General features: G+C 37.2%; 1 protein-coding gene across 1 annotated transcript in view; it reads right to left on the reverse strand.

Annotated features, from left to right (window-relative positions):
* Positions 1-22,944, reverse strand: part of LOC107714125 (mitotic spindle assembly checkpoint protein MAD1-like) — a 72,135-nt gene that overhangs the window by 46,048 nt on the left and 3,143 nt on the right. The window contains exons 3-5 of the mRNA XM_016519864.1: positions 16,502-16,533; positions 15,551-15,637; positions 5,403-5,547 (exon numbers count right to left, since the gene is read on the reverse strand). Coding sequence (XP_016375350.1) covers positions 5,403-5,547; positions 15,551-15,637; positions 16,502-16,533 — 264 coding nt within the window. The remainder of the gene's footprint in view (positions 1-5,402; positions 5,548-15,550; positions 15,638-16,501; positions 16,534-22,944) is intronic.

Raw genomic sequence — 22,944 nt, forward strand, 5'->3', positions numbered from 1 at the left:
ATGTGGGGGCGTGTTAGAACGAGCTGTTTTAGGTAGGCGTGGTTGACTCTTAACTTTTATAAAGAATGTCTCTTTGGATTTGAGACTTTAGTCTTTGCAACTTTACAGATCTTCTTTATGCACCAAGAGCTTGTAACACTCCAAAGAGAAAGGAAAAATTGAAATTGCATCATATGACCCCTTTAAAATATATTACTTTTTTACTAGGGTATATTTCTACATGTAAATTTCATACATATGTAATTTGCCCCCTGACTAAACAAAGAATTTAAGGGAAGCATTTAAATAATCCTGTGAATGCACTTAAAGAATGCAGAATCGACCGGAGGCATTGAGCAGAGGCCGTCGGCTAGAGTGAGCGGAGTCCGGCTTGAGTGAGCAGCGGCGGGCGGGCTTGTGGCAACCACATGTGGCGACCCCGGGCTGGACTCCGCGGAATCATTAATCGAATCTCATCGAATTTAAATTGTGAATGGTCTCGAATCGAATCGTTCTAAATTTGCAAAAATCGTTCTTGAATCAAAACCCTATGAATTAGGGGTGCTCCGATCAGGATTTTTGAGGCCGATCACCGATTGCCGATCACAAAAAGCAGTATCTGCCGATACAATCACCGATACCGATCTTTTTAAAGCCTTACTTTTATTATGTAGAATTATTTATAGTAATACTTCAATCAGGAATTTTAGACATTTATTCAGGGCCTGAATTTCATTTTTGAAAATGGGGGGAATTTCCCTCTTATAGGTGAATCTTGTGAGAGGGTTTTTTTTTATTTTTATTTAAGGGGTGGAGGGGAGCCTTTTTTAGACATTTTCATAAATATATATTTATCTCACCTAAATGTTCGATCATGCAGTGCATTTTTGTTTTTACACTTGTGCAATTGTTGCACAATAGCTTACACACAGCACAAAACAGTTGCTCAAACAAGTGGCAAAACATTTAAAATACTTTTCTTACATTAATTAAAACATTCAAAATAAAAACTTACCATTGACAGTCAGCTCTACTGCCTTTTCGTTCAAGCAATCCTGTCCATAAAGAACTTTGTTTTCCTAACTCCACGAGTGCCATGCCATCTATTATTGCCTTGTTTATCTAAAAGTGCTCTTTTCCTTTAAACCTAGCCAAAAAGCAGTATGTGTTGACTGTGAAACACAGCAGACTTTAATTATATGCATTTATGGTGTAATTACTACATTTTCGTTTACATATTTACTGCAAAACATGCGCTGTCACTTCAATTCAGCGTGTGCAGCAAACTAGGTGTGGAATCAATCGCTGCACTGCTGCGGACTGCTTATGGAACGCACTGCCGGACCGCAACCGTGTGCAGTGTGAACGCTTTAAAATCCGTTAACATGAGCCCGGTAAAAATACGCACCGCATAGGCCTACGCACTGCGAACGGAGTATGTGTGAACCTGTGTGCGCTGCGAGTTTGCATGAGCGCACAGTGTCCAGGAGAGCGCTGAATGGTTAAACACTGGCAAGAATTAAAAAGAAATGCAATTTATAAACTAGTGACAACACTGGCTCGATTGTGCAAGTGAAAATTCCTGTCAACTGTTCTGCGTGCAGCTCGCTTATAGACAGACGTGATGTGTGGTGATTTGAAGCCATTTGCGTATTTTGAGAGAGATTGAGCGCGCGGTGATTCACTCGTGCTGTTTGTGAAATTATGTCTCACAGAAAGTTTTCAAATTACTTTAAAAGTTATTTAATAAAGAAATACGAATTGCACCTCACCTTCAGCATTATAATTATTTCACCCGCGCCGGACAGAGACTGAGACGGCGCTACTACATTTTCGTTTTCATATTTACCGCAAAACATGCACTGTCACTTCAATTCAGCGTGTGCAGCAAACTAGGTGTGGAATCAATCGCTGCACTGCTGCGGACTGCTTATGGAACGCACTGCCGGACCGCAACCGTGTGCAGTGTGAACGCTTTAAAATCCGTTAACATGAGCCCGGTAAAAATACGCACCGCATAGGCCTACGCACTGCGAACGGAGTATGTGTGAACCTGTGTGCGCTGCGAGTTTGCATGAGCGCACAGTGTCCAGGAGAGCGCTGAATGGTTAAACACTGGCAAGAATTAAAAAGAAATGCAATTTATAAACTAGTGACAACACTGGCTCGATTGTGCAAGTGAAAATTCCTGTCAACTGTTATGCGTGCAGCTCGCTTATAGACAGACGTGATGTGTGGTGATTTGAAGCCATTTGCGTATTTTGAGAGAGATTGAGCGCGCGGTGATTCACTCGTGCTGTTTGTGAAATTATGTCTCACAGAAAGTTTTCAAATTACTTTAAAAGTTATTTAATAAAGAAATACGAATTGCACCTCACCTTCAGCATTATAATTATTTCACCCGCGCCGGACAGAGACTGAGACGGCGCCGCTGCATGTCATGCCAAATCTCTCACGGCAGGCGCGTCATCAGCTTTAGATCGTTTTTTTGAGATCTGCCTTTTTAGAGACCGCCGATCAATCATCCCAAAGCGATTATCGGCCGATAGTGATCGGAAGCCGATCAATCGGAGCACCCCTACTATGAATCGTGAATCGATTCGCTGTTTACACAAAGATTCACAGCCCTAAATTAAATACATAAGACATACTTATTACAAGTTGTAAGTAAGTAAGTAAGTAAGGAAGGAAGATTTTATTCTTATCTCTGCACTACTTTTTAAAGGTCAAAGAGGTATCCGTTTTATTACCTGAAGTCATGAAAACAGTTCAGGTTTAATACGAGTTAGACCACCTAAGGGGTTCAACACACTAGCACATATCAGTATATTCACACACATACGTACTTCAACACACACACACACATCTTCCAAAGCTATTTTTCTGCTTCCATTGTAATGAAATTCACCCTTGCTGTTATCTTAAACTCACCTTATTCGTCCCACAGATAGCAAACTCTCATTTAGGACTCTATTATTTTGGCACCTGCCTCTGAGTTTCTGTGCCGGAGAAGGAATCTATGTGGGTGAGTGAGTAAGGAAACGAATCTGTGCTGCACTGCAGTTTTTTTTTTCTCCACCCCTATGGATCTTCATTTAATGAAGAACTTGGGTCAATGCTACAATAAAACCTTTTTATCATGGCTTTTAATCATAGCTAGAAAACTGTTAATCTAATATACTCTAAAGACAGCTGATGCATTTTCCTGGTCTTGCAGCACGTGAAGTGCTGAAGTTGTCAATAATGGCTAGTGACAAACAGCCTCCAGATTCTAGCATGTCAATTCTATTAGTTCTATGAAACTCTGCGCGTGTAAACAGGTTTATCATCATATACAGAACAAGTCAAAAGTTTAGACACTACTGAACTGACTATTGCCGCAAGATAATTGTTAATGAGACAATCAAGATTGTGCTCAAAAACTTTAAATTGCGATTTTTAATAAAAATTATTCTCATGAGAGAAATATATTTTTAAATTTCATCAGAATTATTGCACATTCATGTAAGCACAAATCAAGATAATGTCAACTCATATGCAGGGTTTACACCTCATCTAGTTTCCTGATTTATTATTTTCTCTTATATATTAACCGTCTCTTCTGGTAGAACCTTAAGTAGCTCTCAAAAGCTAAAACAGTTCAACTCCTAATATTAATTCCAATAATTCCAAATTATCCTAACGTTTTTTCCATTAAAATATCTATTAAAAAGACTTTGTATATTTGTCATGGTTGGATTTATTGACAATGTTTGCTTTAAGATTTAACTGCAGCAAATATCACAAGTGGCCTCGTGAAGGAACATAGACTGACTGCATTACACTTTTTTGAGCAAAACATTACAGTGAGATTGCAAAACTACAACATAACACATTTTTCTGTTTTCATATCATCAGCACTTTTTTAACAGTGTGTGTATGTGTGTGCACATGGTTGCCAAGTTTAGTAAAGATAAAGTAAAACACTGGGCAGAAAACATACCTATTTAAGAAAATTGATAAGACTGATTGGGGGATTTAAACTCTTGACATCTAGCAACCCCAAACATGAAAGCTTGTTAGCAATGCAAGATAACAAATGTCAAATAAAAAATAAAAAGTTTTCAGGATAAATAACCAGTAGGCCAATAATGAAGACTATTACTCTTCATTAACTGAGATAAGCACAAAGCGTGATAATGATTAAAATACAATTAATTGCATTGGGATAAAATTGATGAAAAAAATCATGTCTAAACTTTGTTTTGTTTGAAATTAGATTTGTAGAAAAGTTGTGCAATGCTATTACTGCTTATACAAAAATTTGAATTAACTGGACAAGCATTTAACTGAGCATACCACCAACGTAATTAACTACTGAATAATAGAGAAACATATCAGCGTGCTAGCTTATCTTTACTCTTAATTACTTGTTCTGACAGCTCTAATTGTCCATGGGTGTTTAGAGCAGCTTCCAGGCTGGTCGGCTGGAGGTGAGGATGTTCTAAATGTCTCCAGTGTGGGCATCATTACACTCAAACATTGACCTCATTAAATCAAATATCACCTATTTAGGAGCTTATTGAAGCCTTTGTTAATTACCAGTTTACCAAGCTGTTGACAAACAAAGAACAAGAGTATTATTCGCATACACAATAAGGCGCTGCTCCAGTGATTTATCTAAATCTCGTCCTAGCCTTTGGAGAGAACATCATGCCAGGAAGGAGGACACGTTCTAGATTTCTATAGGAGTTACAGCCGTCCATACTGCCTATGAGACTGAGGTTGAGAGAAGGATAATGGGTCATATCAGACTTTTGACTATTTTCCCTTGCTTAAAGGTTACGTTCAAACAAAAATTTAAATAATTTTCATCATTTCATGTCATCATTTTTGTCATTCCAGAAGTTCATCTTCGAAGCAAAAATGCTAATGCTCTAACTCTAATGCTTTATATGGATTTCTTTTTATGATGTCCTTATGAACTTTTTGAAGTGTTTTGGCTGCATGCAGTGGAGGGACAGATGATGAAAAAAGTCTTACGGGTTTAGAATGACACGAAGGTGAGTAAATGATAACAATTTTCAGTTTTTTGGTGAACTATCCCTTTAAGTATATTTAGATGGTTCAAGTTTCTGTGCATCCAACAGAAATCATTCTAACATGTTACTTTGGCACATCATATTACCATAGCAGGACTGAAAATGATTGTTCTACCTAATTAAATGTTTTAAAGGTACAATACTTTCTTAGTTGTTGATATCATGAGTACACATGCGTTATAAAATTTTGGGTTTTACCTATCTATTGTTCTAGAGAGAAATAGCCACTTTGCACTGGGGAGAAAGTGTTCGGTTCTGAAATGTATAGTGTTTACAAAGTATGAATCCTTTTGTTTTGACGAGAGTAACTGAATGTGTTTATTTATACGTTTCTTTTTTTACCTTGGTGAGTAGTAGGACTCTCTTCTGCAGGCGACGGACAAGCGAATCCTGGTTCTCTCGTTTCTTCTGTTCTTCTTGAGCTTTGGCTCGCAGTTGAGCGATCTCGGGTATGAGCTCAGTGCGGGCCTTCTCCACAGAGCGAATGCTGAAAGAGACAGATAGAAAACGGCAGAATAACATTAGGATAGAGCAGCTCTGGGGAGAACACAGAACTGCATCCTCTATATCCTGGAAGGTCATTTCCTTTGTAGGGATTTCTATCATGAACGGACACTGATATGCCCCTATCAATTAATTTCCTAAAATTAATTAATCAAAGACATTACACCTTATAACATAAAAGCTGCCTTCTGAGTGTTCACAGCTGAATATATGCTCTTTGTAGCTGGGCCGTTCTGGGAAATGGCACAATGTTATGTGGAAGACAGTGAGCCATAAACAATTCTCTGAAACAGCCCTGAAAACACCCCCTGGTGAAGTTAAATGAATGAGCATGTCTGATTAATCCATATTCATTACAATAATTAGCTTAACTAGTCACTAACTAACTAGTCAGATGTAGTGCACTTTGGTACAGTTAAACAAATTCTTATATGTCATTTGAGACAAGTATTACCAAATATATATATATATATATATATATATATATATAGTGCTGTGTGCTTCGTTGTGAAAGTGAAACTACTTTGTTTGGTCTTCCAAAAGAGGATGATATCTGCTTCTTCATGCCTGGAGCTGATCCGTGCTGGTTGCTGAGGAAATACAACAACTTTGCGCTGTGGATCGCCGGATCGGCTTTCACCGTGGACGAAGCGGAGTCCAGCCCAAGGTCGTCACATGTGGTTGCCGCAAGCCTGCCTGCCGCTCCTTTGTCGAATCCGCCGGCCGCGCCGTTCTCAAGCCCACCGGCCGTCGCTCACTCAGCACCCCGGCCTCTGCTCACTCATCCCGACGGCCGTTCCTCACTCTAGGCCGCCGCCGCTCACTCTAGCCCGCCGTGTGTGACGTTGTGTTTCGTTGTGAAAGCGAAACTACTTTGTTTGGCCTTCCAAAAGAGGACACAACTAGAAATCAGTGGTTAAGTTGTATTTACAACACTGTTCCAGAACACTTCAACCCAAATATTCAGATGTGTGCAGCACATTTTATGGAGGACTGTTTCCTGGGAGATTAGACAACAATGCCGGCTGCTCTGACTCACAGACTGGAAGTACGTTTTTTATAGGGATGCACCGATACCGTGCTCCTGTACTCGTAAAAATGCCCCGATACCAAGCAGCGTGTGAATAGAGCTGTGTCCAGAAAAAGAAACACTGAAAACAGAACAACAGAGAGTAGAATGGAGTTATTAGAGATTAAGGATGTCTATGAAGTACATGCAAGTAATTAATATAATGTTAAACATTCAATATTCACGCCTGTATAGCGGATGTGCCCGAGCTGATAAGCAGAGCGCGCTGAGTGGATTGAGCGCACGGCTGCACAGATGCACGAGCTTGTCGAGTGAATATCTCACAGACATCACTGGAAAGTTTGTAGTTCGGTCGTAAATGTCAAAAGCAAGTAAGTAAAACAATGCACAAGTTACTAAAGTTATTTGACGGTAAGGGAGAGCGAGAGAGAGCAAGAGCGAGAGAGAGAGAGCGCACTTCTGTTGCATGATCTTGATTGCTGTTCGCTCCATTAGCGCATACATTTGGATTAAAACTAAATCGTAAATATAAAACAAACAAAAATTAAAGGGGCATTCACTATAAACAGCATTTATTTTAAACGTCAAGCATACACAACTTTATTTAAAGCAGAAGTGAAACTAGCAGACTGGGTGAAATGCGCTATAGCTCTCTCATTCTGCACCAATACAAACGTGTGCGCACTGCATATGTTTAGCTTGCTTTAAGGCCAAAGTATACTTCGGTTTTTACTCGTACGTGAGGGTCCGTGTACACTGCGCGTGACGCAAATTACATCACCAAAATAGTACGCGTGCACTCGTATAATGTATAACGAGTGGCTCCCTGCATTATTTTAGGAAAACGTTTTGTGACTACAGTATTGAGCTGCTGCAATGGAGCAGCTCTAATGCACCATTAAAATGAACAATGAAAGTAACAAAAGCTTATACAATACATTTTAACAGGTATAATTAAGTGTGGAAATAACTGAAGGTAATATCTGTTTGCTAAATGAAGCCAAATAACATGATTCATATTATTATTATTTTATTTCTGTACCCAATATTTAAAAAAATTACAAATGCTGTGAAAATCCAGGTATCGGCGAGTACCAAAAATGAAAGTATCGGTATCGGACTCGTTCTGAAAAAAGTGGTATCGGTGCATCCCTATATGTAACCCTAGTTCCCCGAGGGAAGGAGACACTGCATCTCGTAGTCATACTTCCTGCATCCCTGTGAGCGCTTCCTTCTCAATCCAGAAGCTGCCGCTGTCTCCACCGCATGTGCTTTTGTTTCCACCACACGCTTGAGGTATTCGGCCAATCACAACGCACTGGATAGCTGGCCAATCAGAGCACACCTCGTCATTCAGACTGATGAGCTTTGTAAAAATCGATGCGTTTCAGAAAGGCGGTGCATAGAGGAGAAACAATAATGTACAGTATGTGGAAAATATATGAGTCAAGCATACACAACTCATATATATGAGGTGAGGTAAAATGTAATTGTTTTCTACTCCAGATATACACTTTTCAAACTAATATATTATTTTTAAAATGTAACATTAACATGGCTGTAATTTGGACATAGATTTCATACAAATACAAAGCAAAACAAATGTGCATTTTTTCTATTGGTTTTTACTATGTAACATGTCCATTCAGTCAAGAACCATTGGATTGAAACCAAATCCTCACCTTACATTTTTTCCTCTCATCACAACTTTCAGTATAATACTCTGACACTTAACCAGACAATATAACAAGGAGACAGACCTTTTTTAGAAAAATAAATGTCAATTTTTCAGGTTCACTGTTTTTCTGTCAAAATAATAATCGCAAAGCAATTCCATATTTCACTTTAACAGCTCTGCTTTTTAGAGAATTGAGGGCAGCTAGCAAGATTGATCTTATTATCTGGCATTTCTAACACTTACCGAACTGCCGCCAGGTACTGAAATTTGCGCAATTTTACACTTTTCGCATTTTCGATATTGCTGTATTCGATATTGCTACTGTGCAGATCTTGTGCGGTGTCACTGTTAAGACACAATAACGGACATCAAAACAGTTAGCAAAATGGCAGCACGTATTTATATGAGAAGAAGCTGTTTGTTTGTGTGTGCATGTGTCTTCTGGAGATAAAGGAAGGATGTTTGATACAGATAGACTTTGACTGGAAGAGCACTTTTCCACTTGACCTTGCAGAGTGAGAGAAATTACCCACAGCAAGAGTTCAATTCCATCAAATGTGCTGGAAAAGTGTGTGTGAGTCTTTGAATCTGCTGGATTAAAGGGAGAGAAAGTGCTAAGACTGTACGGGTGGATGTAATTGTGCTTTCTGGAGGTAGTTGACAAGGGAAATTTGTTTGTAGGAGGAGGGCGGGTGAGTTTGTGTGGGCCGGCGTTTGCAAGAGCGAGTCAGCATGTGTATGTGTGTGTGTCCTCATAGCTAAATTGATTAACTCCTCTCACCTCTTCCAGATGCTAACTATCCAGCCCAATTTGAGCTGTAATGAAAATCATCATGGCCTGCTGTGGAGGGTCAATAAGACAGTAATGCACAATCTAATCACAAAACCATACACGTCTCCTATCAATATGACCTCAGCACATGCTGAGGCTTATTATGCAAATTGCCTCTATTCGTTAGTGAACAGGGTAATTGATTTAGTTGGCCCAGTTTCTCAACACAGAAGGAGCAGCTTAATGGAGTGATTCAACCAAGTGGACCCCATGAATGCACGGCAACACACACAAACACATGTATGTAAAGCACCTATAAGCACTTGCGTTATAACACAAAGAGGGTGATTTTACGGTCCATCGCATTATTCCATTACGGTAATAATTCACAGCCACCGCATTTCTATTTAAATGTTTGAAAATTATTACCAAAAGAGCTGAAGGTACATCCTCCATATTGATTATCGTCTGGTGCCTATTTAGGAAAAGATTCACCTGCTAATATGCATCCAACATGTAAACCGAACAACCTCATTTTTTACATGGTGTTTATGGGCAACAAAATAGGAAATACATGATATCACAATAACAGACCTTCATGCAGTAACGTGGCTCATTCACTAATGGTGCAGCAGTCTCTGCAAACGGTTGTATAGGAAACTAGCAGTATGGGTTTTTATATACACAGATATTGAGCGGGGAGGTCAATGTACTTCAGTATAATGATTGCAAATAACTTAAATAAGGCTACTGAAAGCAGGAACATGCATTTGGAACTGACACACAATAAGGCATACTGCGATTCGAGCCAAAGGCTGTATAGATAACAAGACGGTGCACTCGTAATGCTATGAATTGAGGAAACTGCAACACACTATATGGCAGCTGAGGGAAGGGCTGTGCAAAACATCGAATATTAGCAACACCGCAATCTAAAAAGAAATCACTTTGTTGTTGCAACATCCACAAATTTTTGTAGGAAGACTGCATTTTTGGCGTCATTTTTATGTGTTTATTTTGCATATTTGATTTTGGTAAATATGATTTTTAAATGTATTCATTTAGTAAAAATCAGTAATACAGTCATTATTTTTTAACTAGTGCTGATTTTGCAGTAAATAATTTGTAGGTACTCTATAAAAATAGCCGTTCTATCCAAATCATGTCCTTTTTGTTGGGGTGCAAATCACCTTTTACATTTTTTTCAGGAGTAAATGCAAAAATATAATGATAGGCCTATATGATTGATATGAATGAATATCATCAAAACATGGAAAAATATTGAGATTCAATTTTTTATCTATATTGTCCTGCCCTACTCCAGATGGCTCTAGTACTGCAAGTACACTTTTATATAAATAAAAGAGTCAATCACGAAATGGTAAAGTCATCGCATCACTGCAGCTTCTATAGAAACCCATCCTGGGACCCACCTTTTTTTAATATTTTTTTATATAAATGTCAGAAACATTTACAACACAGTTCATGTTCGATTTTTTTGCTGACTCAAAAAAATGAGTATTTCCCCATTCAAATTGGTCTTGCAAGCCTGAAATATCTGCCTGGAGCCGTTGCAAATATGGCTGACAGAGTGACCTGGCTTTCCTTGAAAGGGACTTTGAGCATAAGCAGCAAATTATGCCTAATATATGCAAAATACGATAGCATAATATCAGATTTCATACCTAATGAGAAATAACTTGTAGTGCTGTCAAACGATTAATCGCGATTAATCGCATATAAAATAAAAGTTTTTGTTTCCATAATATATGTGTGAGTACTGTGTATATTTATTATGTATATGTAAATACACACATGCATGTATATTTATGAAAAATATGTTATGTTTTTATATTAAATATATTTATATGTAATATAAATTATATGAATATAAATATATACATGTAAATATTTATAAAATATATACTGTATGTGTTTAAATATACATAATAAATATACACAGTACACACACATTATGTAAACAAAAACCTTTATTTTGTATGCGATTAATCGCGATTAATCGCTTGACAGCACTAGAAATAAACTATTTCATTTGTCACAATTTCACACATCATCTCAAATTTTGACAGTTACTCGTGTTCTGTTAGTATTATGGCATATTAAGTTAATTACAAATTCACATCATCTGCTACATGCGTTTTCCAAATGCATCAACAACAAAAAAAATGGTAAATTGTGATTTATTGACAAAGGGGTCTGGGTTCGGTTCTTTTAAAGGGGTCATCGGATGCGACATACACTTTTACAAGTTGTTTGAACTGAAATGTGTGTCGGCAGTGTGTGTACACAACCACCCTATAATGATAAAGATCCACCCAGGGTGAGCAGAGCTCATTAGTATTTAATGGAACATGCACTAAAACGGGTTGCAGAAAACAGCTGATTTTGACAAGGTAAAAGTTGTTTTACACTATCATTGAGAAATCTTAACCAAAGTATGTTATAGACTAATTACTGAAATCTATTGACACCCCTGGTTTAATTGCATTTGTCAACCAAAAATAGTGTATTTTAGGTATGTAACGATTAACCGCGAGCCGGTTGAAAATCGATTCAAATATGTGACGATTCAAATCGGTTGAGATGCTAAACAAATCGCAATTCAATTAGGGGTAGGAGTTTATATGAATGTATGTCTGAGGGGAACTTACTGTCTTTAGAAAAGTTTAGATTAGGGATGCAGTGATTAACCAGTTTCACAATTAACCGCGCTTTAAAATGTCACGGTTAATTAATCGTAAAGGCTCTGCTACAACGAGCGTTTCTGTTGTACAGAACGGAACAGTTGCAACTTGCGCAAAACGAAAACAAAGTTACACTAGCGGTGCACCATTTTAAAATGCTGTGCTTATCAGAGACACGGAGGCTACTACACACACTAGATTAACTATGATAGAGGAACCAAACAGCGATCCTTTATTTCCACCAGAGAAATGCCTGAAGTCGATAGTGTGGGACCATTTTGGGTACACCAAGAATGACCAGGGTGTCATTTAAATATTGCCGTAAAAACTGCTGATAAAGAGCGAATACACGGCTTTAAACTATTCTAATGCACGACGTGAAGGCAAGACTGACGCGAAGCTACGGCTCGTTAGCGCAATATTCTGCCCACTTCAGATCAGACAGATTAAATAGTGTGGTAAGATCACATTTATTTGAATTGATTAATTGTAACATTTAGCTACTTTAATTAATTATTCGACCGAGAGAGAGAGAGAGAGAGAGAGAGAGAGAGAGAGAGAGAGAGAGAGATAGTTTCCCCTGTGGGATAAATAAAGTTAATAGTCCTATATCAATGATACTTATTAACATTGTTATATATTATTCCTTTTATAGTATTATGCATAAATCAAAAACAACAAGATTTTTTTTTTTTCACCACGTTTCCAGTTTTCTGCCTCAGGTCCAAAAGAAACGTAAAAAATGTACAAACTGAAAACACAATACTTTTGTGATCCATTTTCATTAGTTATTTTCAAAAGGGTAATACTGACATGGATGTTTACAGATCAGAGGTCACCTTTTTAATTCCAATTGGAGAGATAGACATTTGTTTGTCTTTATTATTATTATTTTGTGCTGTATTATTGGTTACTGTGTTATTTCTGTTTCTAAAGGCAACAATAAATAACACTTTATTATCTAAAGAGTGTCCATGTGATTTTATACATTAATAATTTTGTGAAATATTAAAGTTCATAAGTGCAGCGCTGCTTTGTTTACAGCGGAAACCAAGGAAACCGCCACCTGCTGGCAGAGAGTGAATCTGTCTCTCATTCAGCTCGTCTACTGTTTGTTTCATGCAGATATTTTTTTTGTATAGTTTCACAAAGCTGAAGTCAAACCATTCTGTTTTTGCTTCAAATTTCGAAATTATACAATGTAATTTAGAGTTAAAAACTGCTCATGTTGCATATTTGCAGCATCTTTGCTTGCTTCACATTTAAAATGCAGTGGTTGCTAATCTAATCTTAATTAAATCTAATTTTAAATGGAAAGAGCACAGACAAAGCCTTATTTTGTTTATATGAAGATATTTATTTTATTTGTGTTACTTATTTGTCTTAAATCTCATTTTGTAAATAAAAAATCGTGAATCGAATCGCGAAAGCAAAATCGTAAAACGAATCAAATTGCGAGTTGAGTGAATCGTTACATCCCTAGTGTATTTGTTGCCATTGGTATTATTGCAAAAAAAAAAAAAATAGGCCTATATCTGATAGAAACACATTAAAAAGTAAGCAATATAAAGAAGAGGAGTTTTTTTGGAAAGAACCAGACAGCCCCAACTTCTTCCACAAAGAACTTGAAGAAATGACAGCAGACTCATTACTTTGCAAAGATGTTTTAGACAACATCATAGATCATAATTAGCCCAATCTCAACACTCAGCTCATTAGTGAGATCTGATATTGTCAGAGTTTCGTTTGACTTGACTGCTCAAGTGACGAGCCGCGCAGCGCCGACACGCACCAACTCCCATCGACCAATTACCATCTGACAATTAGAGAGAGGGAGAGACCAGAGATTGACTGAAAGAGCATCAAAGAGATCGGCTAATGCTGGTCGGCAAAACTCAAGAAAAGAGCCCATTACTGCCTTTGAAAGAACTGCACAGGATGAAAAGAGACCCACATTAGAGGCCTTGTCAAATAATGACATTTTTAAGCACAAAAACAGACATGAACCCACATAGCAAGAGAGAGACTGTCCCAATCTATCACTTGAGGGACAGATCACACGCTCTTGAGTAGAGCTGTCGCTCACGAGCGAAGGTTCAATAGAGACTGTCCATCTCAATTGTTACAGAGGACGTCAAATCTTACAAATCATGCAGTGACAGCGGGGCTCGACTATATCAAATATTTAATCTGAAACTGCTTTAGTTCTTACCAACAATCAGCTCTGTGACATTAAACAAATAACTTTGGAACTGTAGTGTAACATTTCTCAAATTTGGTTACACTTTACTTTGATAATCCACTTTAAACATTCTACTAACTATAAGTAACTTTACAGCTACATGTCATCTAATTCTCATTAATTTTCAACTACATGTCTACTAACTCTCAGAGTAGACTGTTAGGTTAAGTTTAGGGTTAGTAGAATAAGTTGACATATACTTGCAAAGTATCTTATAGTCAGTATGTTGTATGTTGTGGACCCATCAAAATAAAGTGTCTGAAGGTATTAAGCAGACAGTCTGTTAACCCTCTACGGTACGGAATATAAACTCAATAAGGGAAAAAATGTGTGTGATGTTTTTCCTACTTAAAATTGGACACTATAACAATATCAATAAACAATTTCATAATTTTTTTTTTTTAAGCTTGTTGCCTCAAGGCAACATTGTACCACAACGGACAAATTTAAACATTTGACATTTTCATGCAGAAAAAAAGAAATATATTTATTGAAAACAAATTTATTTAACCAAACACTTGAACAAACAGATTTATCTAGTTTTTAATGTATTGCACAACTGATATTTAATAAAAAAGTAACATTTCATATCCAGCTGTTGCTCTCAAGCAACATTGTACCATCGTGGATAACAAGTATAACTAAACTATCATATCTGTTATCATACCAACACATTATAATCAGTGTAGTTTCAAAGTAAAAAATGAAAAATCATCATAACCTTATACTAATATGCACTTTATCTTTACAAGCATGCACATACACACACAAGCACGTGCATGCAAAATCTCCTACTTCACTAATGACACCTCATTGCTTGTGAAAGCCGAGGAAGCAATTCCTCTCAACAGAAAAATCATAGTATGTGCAGAAATAGTATGAGAATTACTATTCTTGCAAATGCATTACAAAATCATGCAAAAATTCTAATACATTTAGATCATTCTAACTCTTTTCCTTACAAATATCACATACTTGTATTCTAACCTAGTATGCCTGCATGGCCTTATGCAATTCCATTACGGTACAATGTTGCCTTGAGGCAACATGCAGTTTTTTGTAATTTCCTATGATACATTTGATGAAATATTATGCAAAGTTTTTGAAAATACTTCTTTACTTTCCAATGAAGGTGACTAAGATTTTTTGTAGGCAATTATATGCACGGAAATTGATGAAAAATGCACTTTTCATTGGACAAAATATGGAGTCATGTGACATGTGCACATGTCCTGAAAGTGGAAACAAAATGGACCCCTGTGGGTCATGTGACCACTTTTTTTATGTTCATTTATTAGTATTTGACTTCTACTTCCCTGAGACAGCATTGATCAATTAAATGAGTGTCTCATTTCATTGCCTGGAGGCAACACGGTACCATAATCTAATGACTGCTAGCTGACATGTAGTTGCAAAGTTACTTACTGTTAGTAGAATGTCTAAAGTGTTACCTCAAATTTACCTCCACACAACTTTCTTAAATCAACGAGTGATGAGTCAAAATTTATGACCCAAAGTCAGTGATCTATATCTTAATGCATGTGAATGTGTGTATTTACCTGCTATTGAGTGTGTAGTTCTGCTGTTTCAGGTTCAGTTCTCGCTGTTGAATCTGTATGACCTCCCTGGACAAATCCTCAGGTTTCCTACAACAAAATCATTTGAAAATAAGAAGAGAGTCACAGGTATTTTATATAATAAAAAAAAATCTACTAGCACCAGATGAATAGGGCACAAAAAAGGGCCTGAAATGTCCAATAAAAGACTAGTTTTCATTTTCAGCAAATGGACACTTAACCTTCAGAAAATGCTGCTAACCCGTCCAATAAAAGACTTTTTCGACACTTAACCTTCAGAAAATGCTGCTAACCCACCTCAAGAGGTCAAAACATATCACAATGAGCTAGGGCTGCACGATATATCGTTTCAGCATCGATATTGCAATGTGCGCATCTGCGATGCAATGTTTAGTATACTGATCGTTATATTTACACTGATCGTTTTCTTTGCCCACACAGACACCGGTACAGGAACAGCTGTACAGAGATACCCATTTTTAAATGAATTTAGTAGCAGAGCTACTGCAAGAGATTTTCAGTGCTGGAAATCCATTTATCCTTTGTTGAAACTTCTGGGTCATCGTGGAGAGCGTAGGTCACGGTTGCTTAGCAACGGCAGATGCTACGAAATTGCAAGCTCCCGAATGCTTTGGAAAGAAGGAGAAAGCGGCGCGGCTGGCTTTTCCACGCGTTTTTAGGCGCGACATGTGAACGGCTCCAAAGTCTTTCTACACTGGACGCAACAAAGCGACTTTTGCAAATCATTTGAACTTTGTGTCAGTACGTCATAAATAGAACGGGGCATCAGCTTACTGTGGGGATTTGTCGGGTCGCACCGCATCCAGTGTAAACAGCATCACTGATTATAATTGGCTCGATAATATTTTGTCGTGTCGCGCCGCTCGCGTCCGGTGTAGACACGGTGAGAGCCACGCAGATGCACGTGAACACCGAATTCCGCTCACGTCCGCGTCTATTTGTGCCTGAAATGACACATACGCGCAAAATTATGTCAAAATGCATGTCTCTGCAAGTATCCTTGTAAACACAGTTGCTTATGGTTTAGTTGAAAGTAAACAATTGAGAAAGAAAATGGATGTGTAACAGTATATTGGTTCACAGCAGTTTAATATTCCTGCTTTCTGTCATGAATGTAAATCAAAGAACAAAACACAGAGAAAAACACTTTAAGCTTTAACACAGATTTATTAGATTTAATTTTTTTATACAGTGAAGACTATGCATTGTTATTTTACATTTGATTATTTTCTATGGTGATTTACTCGCCTACAAAATCACCCCAATCATTGATTATTTTTTTCCAAATAGAGCTATTCAAGTCATCTAGTGATTTTTTTTTTCATATGGCAATATATAAAACGCAAAGAAAAAAGAAAAGAAAAAAATCGCAATGTGAGTTTTTTCCAATATCGTGCAGCCCTACAATGAGCCATTTATAATTTACAATTATTATAATACAATTATTATATATAAGGTTTGCAATTCTAACAACCCTATTTCCTAAATTTGGGACACGTCTAAAGTAAAAAAAAATCATGTTTTTTGTGTGCGTGTTATTTTATTTATTTATTTATTACACAGGAAGTGTATAAAAACAAATCTGACATTTTTTTAATTAATTTTCTAGCAATGAATTTTGTATGGAGTAATAGACAAGTAAATATTAATTTTGTCAATTAAAATTAGTTAAAGGGGTCCCCCCTTTAACTGAAATAGTTTTCATGCAATGAATCAAATATTAATTAAACAGATTGTGTCAATTATGATTTTAATTGTTAGACAGTCAAGAAAGTCAAAATCTCAGAGGTAAGACAAGTTCAAATGACTTTAACAGACATCTGAGGTGTTCAAAGTTGAGAGAGATGAAACTGAAGTAGCGACAGACTTTCCCTTGCATATTGTGATCTACTGTCAAGTATAGCACATTATCGGGATAAAAAAGTAGTGCAGGGACTCGGTTCTATCCATAACTTAATGTTTTAATTTTATGTTATGAGCTATGCATTCAAAAATGGAGGCAGATCTGAATGTGAGCTTGTCTGGGAGCAGAGTTTAAGTGGACTGGATAATAAATGTTTAATTAAAGTTTTAAAAAATGCATGGATAAATCATTCACAATCATTCACAAGGATTTACAAAATAGATAGCAACTTTAAAACGGTCTACTTTCCATGCAATGCTAATTATGATCCACAATAGTTTACCTAAAGCATCTAATAGTTCAGACAAAAAAAAAAAAAAAAAAAGATTTTCTTGTCGTAATTGTACACTAGAGTGTACCTTATTCATGAAAAGCATTATATAAGCCCACAAACTGTAAACTCTGAAAACTCATTCTCAAACTTAAACTCATTCTATAAAAGACTCATTAGCGCCTGCTAATGAAACATAAATTAATTTGTGAACTCATGATGGAATCAGTTTCCTAACAGAGATGAAGACAATTTCTCCAAAGTCCAAAGCTATAATATTTACTTTTTCTAATTAAAAGTACAACTGTTTCCTGACGTATTGCCCTGACTAGGTTTTTAAAACAGCTCTTTGTGAAAACACATTGACTTTTCTAATTCGTCAAGCCCCCACACATTTCAAAATTACCCATTGTTCAGTTATTTTGTTTGGTTTTTAAAACTTGATGTCATAATAGAAGTTATAAAATGTAATAATCACTAGGTCATGATAAAAAAAAAAAAATTCAATTTTCATTTAAAATATTTTATATAAATTCTTCAAATGTCATACAGTTACACAAGACTCTACTGTTTTGATGTTATTTTCTCAAGCATTCTCATAAAAGCAGGTTTTGAAATAATTCTGCAAATTCACTTTATAAATACTATGTTTTGCTTGCTGGAAGTACACAGCACAAGAAACCAGTAGCAATATATATTCAAACTGCCTAATATATTCACATTTATTTGTATATATCTTACATAGCTAATAGGGGTGCTACGATTGATCGGCTACCGATCACTATCGGCCGATAATCGCTTTGGGATGATTGATCGGCGGTCTCTAAGAATGCAAATGGCTTCAAATCACATCGCGTCTGCTCTAAGTGAGCTGCACGCTGCACAGTTGATACACAAATTGTCACTTGCACTATCGAGGCAGTGTCGCATCGTCACTGAAGTTTATAAATTGCATTACTTTTTAATTCTTGCCAGTGTTTAAACTATTCAACGCTCGCGTGCTCTCCTGGAGACCGTGCACTCATGCACACTCGCAGCGCGCACACATAATGCCAAATTCACATTATTCCGTTTGCAGTGCATACGTGGTGCGTATGTTTTCCGCGCTCATGTTAACGGATTAAAGCATTCACACTGCACACACTGTTAAGGTCTGGCAGTGTGTTTAGGAGCGGTGCGTCTGCAGCAGTGCAGAGATCGTTTCCGCACCGAGTCTATTTTTGCTGCACTGCAAGCGCTGAATTAAAGTAACAGCGCATTGTTTGCGGTAAATATGAACATGCATTGACACAAAAATGTAGTAATTACACCATAAATGCATATAATTAAAGTCTACTGTGTTTCACAGTCAACACATAGGCTATGGCTTTTTGGCAATAGGTTTAAAGGAAAAGAGCACTTTTAGATAAACAAGGCAATAGTTCTTAAAGTTCTTAATTAAAGTTCTTTATGAACCGCAGGATTGCTTGTAATAAAGATTTAAATGCAAAAGAAAAGGCAGTTGAGCTGACTGTTTCTGTCAGTGGTAAGTTTTAATTTAGAATGTTTGTGCTAATGTAAGAAAAGTAGTTTAAATGTTTTGCTTTAGCAATTTAATATATAAATCTAGAAGTAACTGCAAAAGTAAAAAGCATTGGATAATTGATGAAAGATTGTATTACTGTACTGTGTAAAAAAAATCACAATGTTGAAAAAGCATTTTAAGTAACAATGTTTGGATTTAAAATCAAAATAATGGATAAATGTTGTGTTTGTGGTAAACAGCCACAGATTAGGAGCATACTCCTGTGTGAAAGCACAGTCCATGCTGCTTCTGTACTAGGGTTGGGCCGATAGACGATGCCATCGTCGATGGCTGACAGACATCACGATGTTGAGCCGGCCACCCCTCAAATGAAAAATAAAAAATCCTCTCACACGAGTCACCTAAGAGAGGGATTCATTTTCAAAAATGAAATTCAGGCCCTGAATAAATGTCTAAAAATCTTGATTGGATCATCACTATAAATAATTCTACATGATAAAAAGAAGGCTTTAAAAAGATCGGTATCGGTGATCGGATCGGCAGATACTGCTTTCTGAGATCGGTGATCGGCCTCAAAAATCCTGATCGGAGCACCCCTAATAGCTAACCACCGGGTCATGTTTCAAATGATCATAGGGCATGTTAAATTACATCTGCCGTCTTTGATTTGCATAATTAACGGAGCTGTCAACATCAAACAAAAGGCACAGGAACTTAATCACACCCACAGACAAAAAGGCTTTGAATGAATTTGCTCAATTTTTCTTTATATTTCTGTGATCAAAGTGCTATCTTATAGCTGACACCTTTGTTCTGTATTTGAGATGAAAGCTTATTCTAAAGACAATTAGTTCAGCATTCAAACAGTAGGAATATCGCCGCAGAGGGAACATAAAGGAAAGGAATTATAAGACAGAGTACAATACATTTTTTGAGTATGTATTTCTCTTTCCCTCTTCATTTTTCAGAAAGTTATCTTTCGTTTCCTTCACGGCAAGACGAAATGAGTCTACGGTACAAAAAAGGAAAGTCCCAACCGCTGCACTTTTCTTTGCTGAGACAAAACATCGAGAAGATATGACACTGGTTTCTTTTATTTGGAGAATCCCCACGAGAGTTACATTGCTCGCCCAGGTAAAACATGCCAGGTAAAACATGAGAGAGCAGAATGAAACTACTGCCTGACATATTTATACTGCCGGTGAATGTGGTGGTTCATAGGCCTGGAGAGCAGAGAGAGCAGAATGAGTAATGCTCAATGATCAATCAGAATCCAAAATCAGATTTATGCTCCACCAAAGCGAGACAGGCACTTTGGCTCATTCGCTGTGCCATTATCCTTTCAGAGCAACGGAAATACATCAGGAAGAGTTTGATTACATAAAGTGTTTTACCTAAGCGAATGTAAGCATAATCAGTTGAATCCTGCATTCAAACGCCTCACCCAAGGCCATATCATACTTCAAAGACAGGAAATGCATACAAACAGGAACAAAGACCTTCGCTGAGAAAAACAGACGTCACAGCGAACAGGGAGGAGAGAAATTATCTGAGGAGGAAGAACCTATATGGGAATTAAGATTCTGCCCAGATACATGAAGGAAATTGACTCTGCAAAACTGTGAGCAATTACGTGCCGTTTGAAGTTAATAATCATTATTGGGCAATTACGGAATAGTCGAAGAGGGAGGTTTATGCTCTACCACATTCAAACACACACATACATCTAAAATAATCATTACAAGATAATTCACAACAAATTTGCAATGATTTTGTTGGAAATGTAAAATTATGCACCGTCGTGAATATCGTAATGGTTTTTATTTGCCCATAAGTGCCCTAAAGACTGAGGGTGAGTAAAAGATGAATGAATTTTCATTTTCTGGTGAACGATCCCTTTGAAAGGCTTCAGCAAAAATATATGTAGGTAAATATTGCTGTTTATTATGATATGGGTGAATATAAATGAAAACAATTAAAGTTATATTTGTTCATTTAAAAGAAAAAACATTTCATGCATATTTTATGTGTTGTATTAAACAGTTTAAGGCCCAATCCCAATTCTACCCCTTAACCCTTCCCCTTTCCCCTACCCCTCCGTTTCGCGCATAAAAGCATGAGCAATTAATCGCAACAGGAAAATCTGATACCGGCATATCCCTAGATGTGACAGACGAGGAACAGAGCCATCACGTGAGCAGTAGCCTATATTTAAAAGAACAGCTCACTCAAATGAAAAATTCCTGGTCAGGACACTAAGACGAATCAATGTATGACTTAAGCCTGTGTTATACTTTCCGCATGAGCAATCCGGACGCGTACACGGACAGCGCGGACGCAGACTACTTGTATTTATACTTCCGAAAGCATACACTGATGGTCCGCTCTGCGGACGTGTTCCATACATGCGTAGTAGAACGGCTAGAACAATAAACAAACATGTGAACAAAGAATTGCCCAGAGTTATTGCACATCTGGCTGTCTTTATATTGTTTTATCGACGGATTGTACAGGTTCGAGTAGCAACGGGCTTCTTCACACAGCCTGCGCATGCGCAGTAGCCTACTGACCACGCGTACTTGTCCGCGCGGTCACAAAAAATGGGAGGCACGTGGATGTCCGCGCGGAGCCTCCGCGCACACTCTCCGATGACGATTTTTACGTCACGCATACCATAGCGGACCCTAGCGGACTCGCGGACACGGAAAGTATAACACAGGCTTAACCTGTAGTTGTCCTAGCATATTAAAGGGTTAGTTCACCCAAAAATGAAAATTCTGTCATTAATTACTCACCCTCAAGAATACTTTTTGTGCGCAAAGAAAACAATAACAATTTATTCAGCAGTTCTTCTCCCCGAGTTACCGTCTTCTGCCATTTTGGAGAGTACCCCAGAACATAATCAACAGGGCTGGGTTTTGACACAAATTTCACTATTCGATTAAAGTCAAAATTCTCTTAACTAATGCTGTAAAATATACATGAGTCAGTTGGTACTGCATTACTATAATATTGAAGGTTAAATCAAACTGATTTTTTAGGCTATACAACTGCTTAAAATTACACTTAATGAAGTTTTTATAATAAAAGTTACAATTACATAATATTTCTAAATCAATTCGGGGTTTTTTTTACATTTAAATGGTGGCTGTCAATCAAAAAAATATAAATTAAACATTGAAGAAAAGTAAAAATTATAATAAATTTATATGGTGCATATATTTAGCAAAATGCCCCTCTCTACAGTTTAATTTTCTAGCTGACTAATGAGTTTATGGTCACCGCATGTGTTTTTTTCTGAGGTGACGTTGTTTACAAGCCGTTATATTGACGTCTTTGTGTGGCTGAAACACTAATTGAGGGATTAACATGAGAAATGATACTGATTGTAAAGTTGTACTCTTTCTTTTATATTACCTTCAGATGTTTAGTCATGTTTATTTTGTGCTGAAACTGGTATTAATGTGGAGAAGACGATCAGTTCACGTGCGCCTCGTGCGGCCGTGTCTGTTGAACTGAGGCGCTACAGCAATCTGTCACTCCACATTAAACAGTGCCAAAAACGGCATTTATTGTTTGAATACTGCAATACAATGGACAGAATTTGAATTCTGAGACTTTGTTTCATATTAAAAGTACCAAAGCACAATGCTTAT

The sequence above is a fragment of the Sinocyclocheilus rhinocerous genome, unplaced genomic scaffold (assembly GCF_001515625.1).
Source record: "Sinocyclocheilus rhinocerous isolate Xijiao unplaced genomic scaffold, SAMN03320098_v1.1 scaffold1953, whole genome shotgun sequence".
In the NCBI taxonomy this organism is placed as follows: Eukaryota; Metazoa; Chordata; class Actinopteri; order Cypriniformes; family Cyprinidae; genus Sinocyclocheilus; species Sinocyclocheilus rhinocerous.